The 15,725-nt window shown below is 44.1% G+C and overlaps 1 protein-coding gene across 1 annotated transcript in view; it reads left to right on the top strand.

The window, feature by feature from the left end:
* ASCC2 (activating signal cointegrator 1 complex subunit 2) overlaps window positions 1-15,725 on the top strand; it is a 427,823-nt gene that overhangs the window by 249,411 nt on the left and 162,687 nt on the right. Inside the window, exons 12-13 of the mRNA XM_078667208.1 lie at window positions 10,520-10,701; window positions 12,003-12,220. Coding sequence (XP_078523334.1) covers window positions 10,520-10,701; window positions 12,003-12,220 — 400 coding nt within the window. The remainder of the gene's footprint in view (window positions 1-10,519; window positions 10,702-12,002; window positions 12,221-15,725) is intronic.

Here is a 15,725-nt window from a genome sequence, read left to right as displayed (position 1 = left end):
GGTCTAATTGATTGCACTCAAAGTAAAGAGGTCCTCCAAGTCTGTTCCTGTCGTTTGACAAATCTGCACAAAACTTCGCAAACACTGGGCACGTCAGCCTCAGATTATTTGCTTCAAATTGTGTGCTTATTGTTCAAGGTGGGGACTAATTTATTTGGGGTGGGGTGAACATAAAGTAGCATTTCTCATTTTAAGTCCCGTAGTAATTATTCCTCTCCACTACAGCAAAATATTGATGAGTGTAATTGTGCCCAGTTTAGAATAAAGATAGTACTCTTTTCAAAATAGCCCCTTTTTAGGTCTCGGCTGCACGCGCGGAAGCGCGTGTCCGCCGACAACCTATTGTTGCCGTGTCTCCTTTCCAGGAGACACTCCTGGCCGCGCGCATCGCCTTGGAGGTGATTTCAAACGCGCACGCGAACGCTCGCTGCATTCTCTCTCTCACACACACACAGAAGCGCCCATGCATGCACGCACGCACGCACGCACATACAGCCTCCCACACACACATAAACACGCGCACGCACACAGACACACGAGTGCTGCCCCCCTCGCCCGCACACCGCACCCCCCAGCCCTTTCTAACTTACCGGGGCAATCTCGGGGGACTCCGCCGCTGCAGCTCTTGCCAGCTCCTTTCACGGGGCTCCCTCTTGGTCAAGGGAGCCCCGCAACAGTCGCCTAACCTCCTGCTGGCGGACCCGGGGTTCTCCACTGCTCACAGGAGCCCCGGGCCGCGATACGCATGCCTCCTCTTCCGGTCCTGACGCGGCCCCGCCCCCGTCACAGGCGACATTGCCTGACTTCCGGTCATGTTGGAATATTCGCTTTCGCGAGGAGGTGGGCTTTGAGCAGGGGGCGCGGGTGTACAAGAGAATATGCTGTGGGCTCTTTCACTTTACTTCAGTTTAGGACTACTCGGATATTACCAGTCGGCCTTAAATGTAAAACTTGACTATATCTATTTAAATAATATTGGTGCGCAGACGACTATGGGACACTAAATAAAAACACTATGACTTCATAATCTAAAGTGAAAGCTTAATCAATGTTGTCCCTTCTGTCTCCATATTCTTGTATCCACTGTATCGAGGAACTAACATAGTTATTCAAATATGACCACCACTAGCTCTAGCCTACCGAGTTCCTCCTAGCTGTCATGGATGCCGCCATCATGAAATACCAAGCGAGCGTGACCTCTGCCCTCTTCTGACGCATTACTTAGATATACACACCGACCCTATTAAAGACCCTTACCTGTACACAAAATGGTATGTGAGGAAATGCTTGCCAAACTCAAGTGACTAGTTCAACCAAACTTTGCATTATGGTACTTGTAGTTTGGTGTGCAGGAATGCACTTTCATACATGCCAACATTTTAGAACAGCAAAGTGGGAGACTTTGAAGAAATAAATCGGGAGACCATATTTCCCCCATTGGCCTCTATGATGCATAAGCAATTTTAGGTGGGAGACAGCCAAATAAAGCAATTTTTAGCTTCACTGATCTGGAGCCTGTTGCCTGAATCGGACCTGTTTCCATTTATGCAGTTAACAAAATTTAAATAGAAAAACAAGCATGCCTTGGTCACCACCTGGTAATTTCCCCTTGAGTTTTTCATTAAATGATTTCATTTCCTTCATCAAATATTTTCCTTGCTTTCTCTGTGTGTATGCATTAATTTATTCGCCCTTTATTTCATGTGTTATTATTCTTTGCATTAAGCGCTCTTTTCTGATTGTCTAGTCGTGCCGCAGTAGCCTGCTGCAGTACAACAAATGCAATAAGTGTCAGGCAATTTAAACCCAGAGTTGAGTTTGGCTTCCCCTTGAATCATATCCCCTAACTCTCCCCGAGAAAAGATCCGCTGCTTCAGCCTGACGCTGCTGCTCGGGCGGAGTTTCATCTCTAAAAACTGCCGAACTTCAGGTTTTCGAGGGGGCTACAAGAATTGCGCAACACCGGGACTGTCTCACTTGTATGTTTTGCTCCAGCGCTGCGTGTGGTAGCGCATTAAACCCAATCCTACCGGCCATACCAATGCTTGCATGTATGCCTTCTTTCATATTATTCACGGGATGCGTTTACACAGGGAACAACAACAACTTTCACCTTGCTTGTTAGAGTATCATGTGACTGTCACTGAACTGTATAGAACGCTGGCCAGTTTCTGGTTTCGGAAGCCTTGCTGTGCGGCTGGAAGATGGCTGGGTTTCTGTGCCTCTGCATGATTTTGCCGTTGACTCTTTCTCCATTGACAGGTAACACGTTCATCCATTTTCTGTTCAGTAATGTTGAGCAATGTACAAATATTTCGTAAAGCCATGTTGCACAAGTTGGTTGGTTGTATAACCATTTTCCTCGGGTCACTGCTGGTGTTTCAAATCGTTTTCTCATTTCAGTTCACGTGTAGCTGCCAACGTTTGAGATTGCTAATGTGTGGCAGTTTCATAGTTTTGGTGTATTTATGAGTAAAATTCAACGACCAATGTGTGACACTTTCTCGCGAGTAAAATCAGGCAATAAAGTCTATGGAAACAGATAAATACCAGAAGCTACACCCAGGGCTTTAAATGGGATGACAAAATCGGGGGTTGGGGGGGTCGCTCAAAGGGGCGTGGCTTAAAAACACATAAGCTAAAAATCTGTGCTTAGCAAAGTGTGCCGCCCGACTTGTATTTTGTTGTTTCTGTTGTTGCATCCAGATATATGACGGCACAGCATCCAGGATAATATGCCTAATGCTAAACACATACGCAGGGTAATATGCTGCATGTCTAAACACTTATAACGCCCCAAAGGCGAGACCTATTGGCTATGCCAATGCTTTTTTCTATGTGATAGATTCCATCTTGGCCTGGAGTGTGTATCGTTTTGTGACTCGGTATTTCTTAATATGGCATCCCCCACATCCCCCATATACACCACCTCATCCACCACCACCACATCCGCCACCACCACATTCACCACCACCACATCCACCACCACATCCACCACATTCACCACCACATCCACCACATTCACCACCACATCCACCACCACCTCATCCACCACCATCACATCCACCACCATCACATCCCACACCCACCACATCCACATCCACCACCACCACATCCACCACCAACACCACATCCACATCCACCACCACATCCACCACCACATCCACCTCATCCACCACCACATCCACCACCACCACATCCACCACCAACACCACATCCACCACCACATCCACCACATCCACCACATCCACCTCATCCACCACCACATCCACCACCACATCCACCACCACATCCACCACCACCACCACATCCACCACCACTACATCCACATTCACCACATCTACCTCCACCACCACATCTACCACCACCACATCCACCACCACCACATCCACCACCACCACATCCACCACCACCACATCCACAACCACACCCACCACCACCACATCCACCACCACATCCACCACCACCACCACATCCACCACCAACCACCACATCAACCACAGCCACATCCACCACCACCACCACATCCACCACCACCACCACCATCTCCACCACCACATCCACCACCACCATATCCACCACCACATCCACCACATCCACATCCACCACATCCACCACCAGATCCACCACATCCATGTGTGTGTGTGTGGCTTTCTCTGTGTGTGAGTGCAAATGCAATAGGTCTCGCATTTGCGAGAGATTAAGCTATTGGCATTGTAAATGACAATACCATTTATTTATCTGTTTTCAAATCCAACACATTAATAAAAAAATTGTCATTTACAATGCCAATAGCCCTAACTTTTGCAAAGGCGAGACCGTTGCATTGTAAATGCTTGTTCTAATTTGGTATATATCTGTTCAATAGTTGTTTAGATATTTGCTTTATAAAACGTTAAAGATTACAAGACACGTGCTACTCAAGGTTGACCGTAACCTAGAAACCAGCATCAAGAACTCACAGTGGGAGATATTCTGGTCTAACCCCAAGATTAAATACAGGAGAAAAAACAGTAGACATGAATACATGAGCGGAGGGTCGCATAGTGAGCAACACTACTTCCGGCCTGAGCCCTCACTTCCGGGGGTTAGCGGTCTAGTCTTAAAGGAACCTTGGCTATATTAAGACACCTTTTCAGACGCTCTGGCTGCGGACGCGGCGATTTGGGCCGTTAGAAACGCGCTTAGCGCTCTGATCTTAACTTGTGAAAAAAGGAATTTCTGATTTTTAAACTGTGCAATTGTGCTTTGTGTACTGCTCTTAAACTTACCTGGCAAACTTGATTCCTGATTGCTCCTGACCCCGTTCCGCCGCGGCAAAGTGCCGATTGAGCGGAGGGTCGCATAGTGAGCAACACTACTTCCGGCCTGAGCCCTCACTTCTGGGGGTTAGCGGTCTATCCTCCCCCCCCCCCTTCCTGGGCTATTTAATATGGTGATCAGAAGGAAGCGCAGCGGACGAGCCAAAGGGCCAATTATAATGCCCAATCGATCATCTATTCCTCCTCTGATCTCCATAAACTACAACATGCTGGGCCTATCAACCCCAAGCCAGGTCGGCAGCCTCTAACTCGGATATCTTAGTTTAGAGGCCACTCTCCTCTGACCCTCACACGTTGCAGGTTCCTCCCTCGTCCGTTGGGATCTCCTACTCTCCCCCTAGCTCCATACCTTTGGTTTCAGTCCCTTTTGCCATTACTTATCTTAACACTCTCTCGATGGTGAAACACCAACTCGAGATCTTCCAACTTCTCGAAACCAATAATATTGATATTCTCCTCCAGTCGGAAACTTGGCTGACGGATGACTCCGCCCCTCCCCTCAGCTCTTTGGTGAACTGGTTTCTCAGTTAGTCATCAACCACGCCAGGATTATCATCATCGGCGATTTTAATTACTGGCCCTCCGACTCCCGTGAAAGTAACCTTTCGGTGGAGTTCTCGGACCTTCTTTCTGGCATGAACTTTGTCCAACATGTTCACACAGCCACTCATATTAAGGGGCACATCTTGGATCAATTGTGGACCTCTAATATTGCTATCACTCCTCCCACAATTTTCCCCTGTTCCTGGTCTGATCACTATTTTATTTCCTTTACTATTACTCATATCCCCTTTGTCCCACCGACCCCAGTCAGCAATCTTTTAGTCTGAAACTGAAAACGGGTCGACCAGGAAGAATTTCATACGCTACTGGCTATTTCTGCTCCTAACGATCAGGCCTCCATCTCTTGTCAGGTGTTTCGCCTTGACAGCTGGATAGAATCAGCCAGCGACAAGGTCGCCCCTCTGAAAAGAATTAAAACTAAACGCCCCCACGATGCTCAGTGATGGTTCACCGAGAAACTAAAAAAGGAAAAACTGGCCCTTCGGCAGGCCGAGCGCCGTTGGCGGTGCGCCTATACCCTTGAGGATAAAACCGTGTATACAACTTAATAAAACAATATAAAAACTCTATTCTTCAGACCAAAACCACATACTTATCACAAAAAATTATTAATTCATCTTCTAAATCCAAAGATATCTTTTCTATTGTCAATGAGCTCACACAACCTGACCGGGTACTTGTTAAACCTGTCCCCTCTCAGACATTGTGTGACTTACTGAATTCCTTTTTCATCAATAAAATCATTACTATCAAAAATAATATTCCTCCCCTCACTTTGTCCACTGCCTCTACCACCACTGTTACAAACTCTTCTTTATTGGATCATATTCCCCTGATCACCAAAGCTGAGTTTTTGACTGTCTTGAACAGAGTGGGATCCGGCTCTCCAAATGATTGCTGCCCCCACTTTATCCTGAAGGAAGCTTTTCTTGCCTGCCCTGATCCCCCACTCTCACTCCTTAACAATTCTCTAGCTACAGGCATTGTCCCGGACTCTTTTAAATGCGCCACAGTAGTGCCTATTCTGAAAAAGCCTAATGCTGACTCTTCGGTGTTGAGCAACTTCCGCCCCATCTCTTTGCTCCCCTACCTCAGTAAAATCTTAGAGGCTCATGTGACTAATTGTCTTAGCTCATTTATTGAGCGTTCCCAATTCTTGGACTCACAGCAAGCAGGCTTCAGGCCGGCACACTCCACTGAATCGGTCATTGTGGCTGTGAAGGACGAGCTTAGGAGGGGAGCCAATAATAACATCGCCCAGGCACTCGTGCTTCTGGACTTATCGGCGGCCTTTGATACGGTCGATCATGAACTTCTGATCGACAGTGTCAACAATGCCGGCATCCAGGGCTTGGCTCTTAAGTGGATAAGATCTTTTTTACACCATTGCTCCCAGGCGGTCCATTTATCCACCTTTTCAGCTACTCCAATGAAACTGACTTGTGGGGTGCCCCAGGGCACTGCCCTATCACCTCTCTTATTCAACCTTTACATGCAACCTTTGATTTTTTCTCTACGCAATAGCCCGGTTACTATTTTCAACTATGCTGATGACCTTCAATTGGTTTTCAATCTTGATCCTACCCCGGCATCCATCACTAATTTTCAATCTACCATGCTCTCCATTAGTGATTGGATGTGCCACAGTCATCTGAAACTTAACCCTGACAAAACAGAGCTTGTCCTAACTGGGGGGCTATCCAACCCTTGGAACCCGAGTTTCTGGCCACCATCCTGGGGCACTACTCCCTCTCCCGCGACTCAGTGAAGAGTCTTGGGGTTATCATCAGCAAAGACTTATCATTAAAACCTCAAATCAACGCTGTTACCTCCTCGTGTTTTTTCCATCTTCGAAGAATCCAGAAAATTATTTGCAGGTTCCTGACCACTGAGGCCCTCACACTTGTCATCATGGCCCTGGTTACCTCTCGCATTGACTATGCCAACGCTCTTTATGTTGGCATTCCGGCTTATCAGCTTCACAAATTACAACTGGTACAGAATCAAGCAGCCAGGTTGATTTTCCATCAACCTAAACATCAACATGTGTCCCCCTTGCTGAAGCGCCTTCACTGGCTCCCGGTGGCCAAACGCTGGATTTTCAAAGTTGGCTGTACCATCTTTAAGTCACTACTTGGTCAGGGCCCTGCATTTATTGCTTCCAGGATTCATAGGTACTTCCCTGTCCGTAACCTTCATTCGTCTTACCATAATCTTCTTTCCGTCCCTTCTTTCAAACGGAAAAAACACGGGGGCCTTAGGTTCTCATTTCTGGCACCCCGTCTATGGAACTCCTTTCCATACGAACTTAGGTCAACCTCCAGTTACACTCTCTTTAGGAAACTCCTGAAAACCTACTTGTTCTGTCAAGCCTATGAAAAACAACTGCGCACTGTCTCCCTTCATTGTTCATCTGTTTTTAGCGCCATGAAACCGCCTGGTGTCCGTGCGCTGTACAAGTAATTTTAACGTAACATAACATGGAGAAAACTAGGATTTATGTTCCCAGCTCATCTGGAAGCAGAAGGGAAGCCATACACCTTCAACAATCTGAACAAAAAACATAACCTCCCTGATATAGAATTTTACAACTTCCTAGCTATCAAAACAGCCTTAGCAAAATCAAAACTACTCAGACAGGCCCCATCCATCTTCCAGTTTATGGAAAACATAAACAAGCCAGGCACCAAGTCTCACTCATATACAAACTACTCCGACCTGTCTCAACCAAACCTAACAACAAAAAGACGGCCTACTGGGAAACCCAGATAGGTTCCAAACTTACAGAACAGGAACTACAAACACTGTGGTAATCCCCATAGAAAAATATGATTTCCCCAGTGCTAGCACAAACTAAATTCTGGCTACTCCACCAAGCGCATTGGACACCGGTACGACTAGACTCAATAGGTCTAAAGGACAACGATACCTGCTGGAACTGCGGAATAGAAAGGGGGGACCTAGAACACCTCATCTTCCGCTGCACAAAAGTCAAAAACGTCTGGAAACAAGTACTAGACTTCACAAACAGGACATTAAACTGCAGACTAAAGCAAACATTCGCCACAATTGTCACAGCACATATCTCACCAGACATTAGCACTCAAGAGGAAAGATACCTACTTTTTATTTCCTCCTCACATCTGCAACAAAAATAGTACTAACCAACTGGAAGAACACCTCCAAGGCCACGTTCAAAGGTTGGCTGAACTGGGTGATCTTCCTCAGGGGGCAGACTACACCACTCTCAGAAACACACCCGGAAGAAAGGGAGATGTGGTCGAAAATGGACAAAATTCATAGACTCCTACAAACCACCATAGACAAAGAACAACACGGGTCTACCCAACCTCAAGTTTCGGTCCTGATTTTGTCACAAACAACCGCCACCACTTTATGTTTTATGTTCTAACTAGACACCAGCCAATGGCAACAATTTGTGTTACATGTTACCTGTTAGCCAGTCTATTAGGGCAAACAAAGTCAAACCGTCAAGCCCATTACTATTGCCCTGGGCGATGATCCTCCAAAGAACGACAATTGTATGTATCTTGTACTGTATGTAATGTTTAAATACCAATAAAAATATTTATTAAAAAAAAAGTTACCTGGAAGAAATCAAAGGGGTTAATTCTTTGTATATTTGTATATTTTGACAGTTGGGTTCAAGAACAGTTTCATTTGAGAACAGATTTTGAATTGGAAAAGATCCTTTTATTCCATTTTGCATTTGGCTCTGCAATCTGACGATCACTGGTTGAAAATTCAGCTCTGGCTTCCATTGCATGATGCAGGCTAATTGAAAACCATTCGCAAACCCACGTAGTTGAAAAAATAATCTCTGGTAGGAACGAGAATCAGGCCACATTTCCAGGATAATCAAAGAATATTCCTTAGGAATGAAAGAAAACAAACAATGACAGACCAGATTTGAAAGCCAAACAACTGTTTTAAAATCTGTTCTAGACCATGCTTGAACACAATAGTGGAAATAACACAAAAAACAACTTCCTGAAAGAATTTTTCCATTAATGGGCATGAGCGCAAAGAGAATGATCAACCCCAGATATAGTAAAACACAGTGAATATTGTCAGAGATGTTTCATTAGTGTAACTGACTTAAATCTTAAAACAATCTTATTATTTAACAAGTCCACAAGCAGTCTAATTGTAGGCTTGTAAGACGTCTAACAAATGCAATGATGGCAGTGAAAAAGATCTGCTTACACATGGCCAATGTACGTCTTGTTACCCACTCAGGCAGTTGTTGTTGCCCCTACTAAGGTTTGTGTGACTAGTTAAAACTGTTGGAGACCTCTTGTAACCACATTTTAGCATAAGTCAACCATATTTCCCCGGACTGGAATTCCTTTATAAGTAGAGATTTTGATTACATGGCTTGATTTCCCTTAATAGTTTTATTGTTTTCCCATGCACCTTAGAAAGTTATAATGTTTAAGATGAATGTTGGAGTCAGGGGGCAGAGGAGATGGTTCAGTCTCTGTTCCATGAACCAGGGTCACTGTATGATGATCTGTTGCCCACTTTCCTCTATATCTGGTATACATACTGTTAAGTGCCCCCTTCAAAAGCAGTATAGTACTATGGCAGACCCCATTGGCATCCTACAAAGTTTTGTTACTAGACCTCAGCAGCATGTTTGACAACATTTGAGCTCAGCCTTTCAGTGAAGGTATGGTAGAAGATAACTCCGCACTGCTTCGTATGCACTCCCAACACTATCTTAAGATAGTCAGTCCTCAGACTTGAAGCTGGATGCTTGTCTACAGACAGGCTACCATAAGTGTTAGGGGACATAGTAAACTAACAGACCAACCTGCTAACCACACAGCATCCCTGCAGTTGCCACCACTACAACAAACTCATAACTGGATCCTAGGAAATTCAGTTAGGATTAGGAAGTCTAGTTTCAGGAAACTCATGACACCGCCTTGGTGCTAAGCTGTATGGGAAATATCGGAGATAGACTTCCTCAGGCGCTCTGGGGTAGCTGTGAGGGCATGTATGACCCTCACAGCCCTGGACTGAAAATCCCTGTGTTCTCTAAGATGGATCGTTTACCGTATTGTTTGAAAATATGCAAATGTGCTGACACAATCGTTCCTGGCCACATGCAGCAATCTCCCCTCCTTAACACAGTTCGGTGAAATCTCCAATATTTTCTGTGTTTGCCTGACCTCTGTCCATGAATCCTCGGAGAAAGATGTAAAAACCCGACCCAGCATGACTAAGGAATCATTTACCTTTGTAGGATCCCAGCAGACACTCGCTATTTCCATAGTGCGAGCTTCACTTATGGTAAAGCTTTAGGAACTGAGGCGAAGGTGACCCAATAATCAGAAGAATGAGATGTGGGATTGGTGAAAACACTTAGTTCAGGATCTTCGGATTGTCCAATTGATGTGATTGCCTACTTCAGGATAGCTGGTGTACGGTGTATGGTCAAGGCATCTTGTTTAAGATATCTCTGCCCAATGGCTGTGATTGCCTGGTTGAGGATATTTGAAGTGCATGACTGGGTCAGGATATCTGTGAGTGCAGAATGAGAGGGTCAATTTTGAGGAATGAAAAGACATCCACTGCAAATGTGTTATTCTTAACTCCATACGGCATTGATGAGACGCGAACAGCCTATATCCTGAAGGGAGTGGAAAGTGCCTGGGAGGGCGCCATCAAACACAAGAAAGCAGTTTTCAAGAGAAGTGAATTGAGGACCGCACCAGATGGCGCCGCAGCAGAACCACTCAAGAAAGTATCAGAAGTCCCCAGTTACAGTTCCCCAAATGAGGATAATGTGCGTATTCTTTGAACATGTTTTGATTCTAAGCCACATTTATTCTCCAGCCTAATCACCTTTTATTTTTACTTGGACGTAATGCAATATGTGAATAGATGACCCCTTTTAACCTCGGTTTCCCTAAATATGATCTTGCATGCCGGTTCAGTATAGTTCAGAGGGAACTGTTTTAAGGAGCAGATGGAGAGGGATCTTCAAAAGCACAAAAAGTAATTGTGCTGAGGCTGTGTCTCACAAAACGATCACATTTGCATCATAAAATGTTGAGTGGCACTCAGACTAAAAGGTCTTTTTTTTGTATAGTAGTTATAATTCCCCAAACAAATACTCATAGCATGGACATTCAACCTGAAATCCCAATTTTAATGAGCTCCAAATTCCGTGCAGGGAACATCTAGATTATGTACCAGGAAAATTGCAGAAATTAACTGTTTTAGTATCAATCATGATGTACCTGTTGGTACTGCAGATTACCTAGGATCCCTCTCCATGTAGTGGAATACTAGCAAAAGAGGTCAGTTTTTTATTCATGGTCGCCAGACAGCTAGCTTATCTTCAGAGCCCAATTGGAGCTTCTTAGTTACTTGCACTTATATTGCTACATGCTATTTTTTCTGAGCAGCATAAAATAACAGCTGCGATACAGCGTCCATTCTGAGACACTGTAATGTGCATATACTAGATTTTAACACTCTGATTTAGCCAAGCTTGGGAGAGGTGAAGCATTAAACCTTGTTTTAGTGGGATAGATAAATCAGTACGTTTTTGTCTGACAGATATATAAAACTGGCAAAATCAAAAAGTCTCAGTATTATTATAGTTGTTGCATCTTCTGAAATTCTGTCGAGCCCATTGCATTAGACAAATTGGAGGGGTGATTAAGGAGAAGGTAAAAATGCTCCATCTTCCCTGGCCAGACGGTAAGGAGATGCTTGAATCCCTTTAACCGATTTCCAATCAGGAAGCATTCTCTAAGCGTTTACATGTAAAATACTTGAATTAATGGCAACACATCTGGCTCATATAAACAAGGTTTTTGCTCTACAGAACACATTCATTTGTTTATTGGTCTTTGCAAGTTATGTGTACCTTTTTGAGCAAAGGGCTTCATATGAATTGAAAGTTATCACACAGTTCATGCACAAACAAACCAAGCCTGACTTGATTGAATAATTATGAAGCTATTCAATCATATCTTCGTGGTTTCAAGTGACTGTCTCTGTTTTAACCGTACCATGGGGCATCACATGCCTTCTTGAAATTACTTATTGCATAACCATTACCTTGTTTTTTCTTAGTGTGCCGGTGCTTCAGCAGCAAGACCCTCCTCCTTCCTTACTGGTGTGGAGCTGGACTCCCTGGTCACCCAGGTCAAAGATCTTCTACCAGATCTCGGAGAGGGCTTTGTGCTGGCCTGCCTGGAGGAGTATGACTGCAACGTGGAACAAGTGATCAACAACCTGCTGGAGGATAAGCTGTGTCCAGCTCTGCAGAAACTGGACCGTGCCATGCCGAGGTATGAGCAGAAGTAAGGCTATGTGTGGGAGGTGATGGGGGCTGAGAATAGCATTTATTGTAGACTGGAATGTAGGCAGTAAGAAACCGGCTTTATATATTGTGAGCTTCAGTGATAGCCATAAACTTTGAATGTTCCCTCTAACATGCAGGGACACTTTGAACTCTTCTTTTTATTAAGTAAAAATCATCCTCCATATCTTGATTTGGAAGTACGAAGCTGCCATTTTCCAAAACGCAGTTCCAACTTTTTGAGCAGACAAGCCAGCTTCTTCCAAGTTTTCCTCTGTGGTAATAACTACTTTTCTCCGATCCAAAAAATCAACTTGGCTGCATTGAACAAAAGGCTGTGCTGAACTGTTCAATTTGACTGTTCAAACCCTAACATTTCAGAGAGCAACATAAAGGAAACGGTCCAGTCAGGTTATAAGTGCTCATGGTTGTAAACCATGCACTGCTCCTTTAATGAGCCTACATGTTTAATTTCCCAGCATGTATTATAGTGGCAGTTTGCCTCACTTCTTTTTTCTGACTTGTGCTGAGTGGATCTCAGAACACCTCAGACATGTTTACTCTATTTTACTAAGAACGTTCTCCCCCGAATTGAGAGTAAATTGACTTCATTCACTATCTGAAGCACATTTGAAGCTTTTTTTCCTTTGTCTTCAAGGGTGACAATAAATGTCCTCATATGCCTTTACTTTTTGTGAGGTGTCCTTCCCGTGTGAGGAAGAAAGCGGCGTATAACTCACTTTCTATGTGGGTGCGTACTGCGGACCGTTCACCCTCTTCTCGTTTGACCAAAGCATGCACATTTTGTCAGACATGACAAAAGAAGAAGAGCGTGAAGGGACCATGAGGGAATTTGTCTGTGGTGAAAGTTACAAGATTGCTGAGCGAAGGTAGAGATTAAGAAACATTGCAGGTGCTTCTGCTTAGTCATTGCACTTTCCAGAAAAAGACTCCTGAAGAGGGCGATCTAGAGAGAATAGGCTTAGCCACCATCATCACTCTGAACACACTCAAAATCACATGTCTAAACTTTAAAGCATGGCTCTGCACCACCATGCTTGCTGTAGAAGGACAGCTCAGCTTCAGGAACAACGCTGAGGCCGAGTGGATATACTCTACCAAAGAAGGCCTCTCCCACAGTGCCATGCCGCTGACATCAAATAGTTCGCCATTCCCCCTCTCGAATTTGTAACACACAAGGTCAAAGCATTTGGCTTGGAGACACTATTCACATTCTTTGAAGATCAACAGTTTGACAGTATCTGATTTTTCCAGCTCTCCTTCCGATGCCTTTCCTTCTTTGCCTAACCATCTTTTTCACCATTAAAATCGGGTCCACCTACCGAAGATCCTCTGTAGGTACCACTTGCACTTTTCGATCTTTTAACAAGACCAACACTTCTGTGTCACCCATCTAGAAGAGGCCTCCGATTCCAGCACATCCACATTCTCCACTTGACCCCTTAATCTTCTCTCTCTTCGTGCAGACTTTTCTAGATTGCATAAGACGAGACCTCTACCTCTCCTTTAAGGCATAATTTGTCCCACTCATCTTACACATGGTCACTGAGAAGTTTGTCACCTACAGACAATATCTCCACATTCCATAATGTGCTCTTAAGTGGAGCGATGAAGCTCAATTTATAGTTTGAGGCCCTTCTCTCCAGTCTCTGTCATTATGAAAAAAATGTGAGAACCTCAATCTGCTCCAACGCCTTGGTTGCCTTTGGCCCCAGGCTTTGTGGAACATAAAGTAGAGAAGGTTCTCACACCAGCCAAAATGGTGACCACCCCAATACTGATAAAGGAGTAAAGAGCTTCTGATCAGGCATACTTGAACCAGCCTCTATCACAGTCTCTATGGTCAGAAAGAAACATGCATCTGCACCATAGTCCTCTGTGTCTCCCGAATGGAAGAAGAAATGTGTTGATGCAGCTGGCTGTAATGTTTGTGGGCCGCAGCACGGGTGCTCAAAACTACGTATACCAGAATGAAAGTAAATCTGTTTTTCCAGAATTCATCATCTGTAGCACAGAGTACTTTGTGTTTACTTCTTAAAAGCTCTTTTACGTCACCTCAAGAGGACCTACGAAAGAAATGTCAAGCAGGAACCTTTTTAGCTACAGTACTATTAGCACAAGCTTTACAACATCTAAATATTCTGTTGCTGAATAGTTTTACGTATTGTCACGTGATACCAGATGAACTAAGGTAGAGTGTCCTTTCTGCTAGAGTTAGATCAGCAGTTAGTGCTACTCTCCTGTAGAATGTAGCGATTTATTCATTTTTATTTGCAGTTTTAAATATTGTTCACAGCCCAGGGGTTTTGTTACACGTTTCACATGCAAGCCAACATGTTTTTTCAGCAGGAGAAACCTTTCTTATATAAACATTAGATTAAGCAGAGCGTTATCAGCCGTTTACACTTTATTGCCAGTTTACATTAATGATGGAACAGTTATAACCTCAAAACAAACACCAGCTTTTTATAAATATCCTTGTTGAGAAATAGTCAGAGATTGAGTTAGGGCTCCAGAATCAACTTTTCAAGTTCTGCACTGACCCTTGTAGTAGTTTTACAAATCAGGTATGCAACAAACTGGAACTTCGTGTCAAATGTAATTTTGGAGTGCTTCCTGAAAATCAATTAAATTGAGTCTTTGTTTCGAAGAGTTTCCAGTGCATTTCAGGTTCATGGAGTCATGACGTCATAGAGAGCTGCTGCCTCCAAGATAGTTATTAAATTAGCACGATGGCCACATGAAGATTAGCATATACATTGCCAGACACTACTCCTTAGACTCTGACCCGACAGGTGAGGGCCATGTCTCTTTGTGAAACCTGTGTAATTATATCATTATGATTTGTATATTTTATCTTGTTACTCTTGCTGACGTACAACTTGATCGTCTGTTCCTATTAATTACTATCTATAGATGGAGAAGGCGACATTTCCTTTTTCCTTGTCAACTCTTTAACATCTGCCCTTATCCCTTGAAAATTAAATGAACCAAAGGTTATCTGTTGATTCACTGCATTAAAGGACTGTGGAACAGCTAGAAAATATTCTATCCTCCTGATAAAGGCTTCTAGCTGCAGAGTCCTCATCTTTCAAATATTCCCCAGATGTCCGACAAGATTCAGAAACTTTTTTTTCTTTTTTAGCAGAACCACTGTGTGCTGGAAGGTGGCGCCATGCGGCTCTGCACTGGCTCTGTTCCGTTCCTTAAATGATGGGCAGGCCTATATAGACTCCACTCCCGTGCGCTGCAGTCAGTTACTTTCACTCTACCATTTCTCAGTGTGCAAGGGATGTCATCCCCTAAAATGACAGGTTTTAAGCCCTATAGGGACTGTCGCAAACAAATAATGTGAACATCAGGTGCGCCTGGGGTCGAGCCACGACTTCAAGGCCTGCGACGACTGCAAGTCTATGAACCTAAAGACCATCCGGGAAAACGCGAGGTGAAACTTTGACGCCAACTGTAAAAAT

This window comes from Lissotriton helveticus, chromosome 11 (assembly GCF_964261635.1).
Source record: "Lissotriton helveticus chromosome 11, aLisHel1.1, whole genome shotgun sequence".
Lineage (NCBI taxonomy): Eukaryota > Metazoa > Chordata > Amphibia > Caudata > Salamandridae > Lissotriton > Lissotriton helveticus.
The sequence above is the reverse complement of the archived record's forward strand: the minus strand, read 5'-3'. Positions and strand labels throughout refer to the sequence as shown.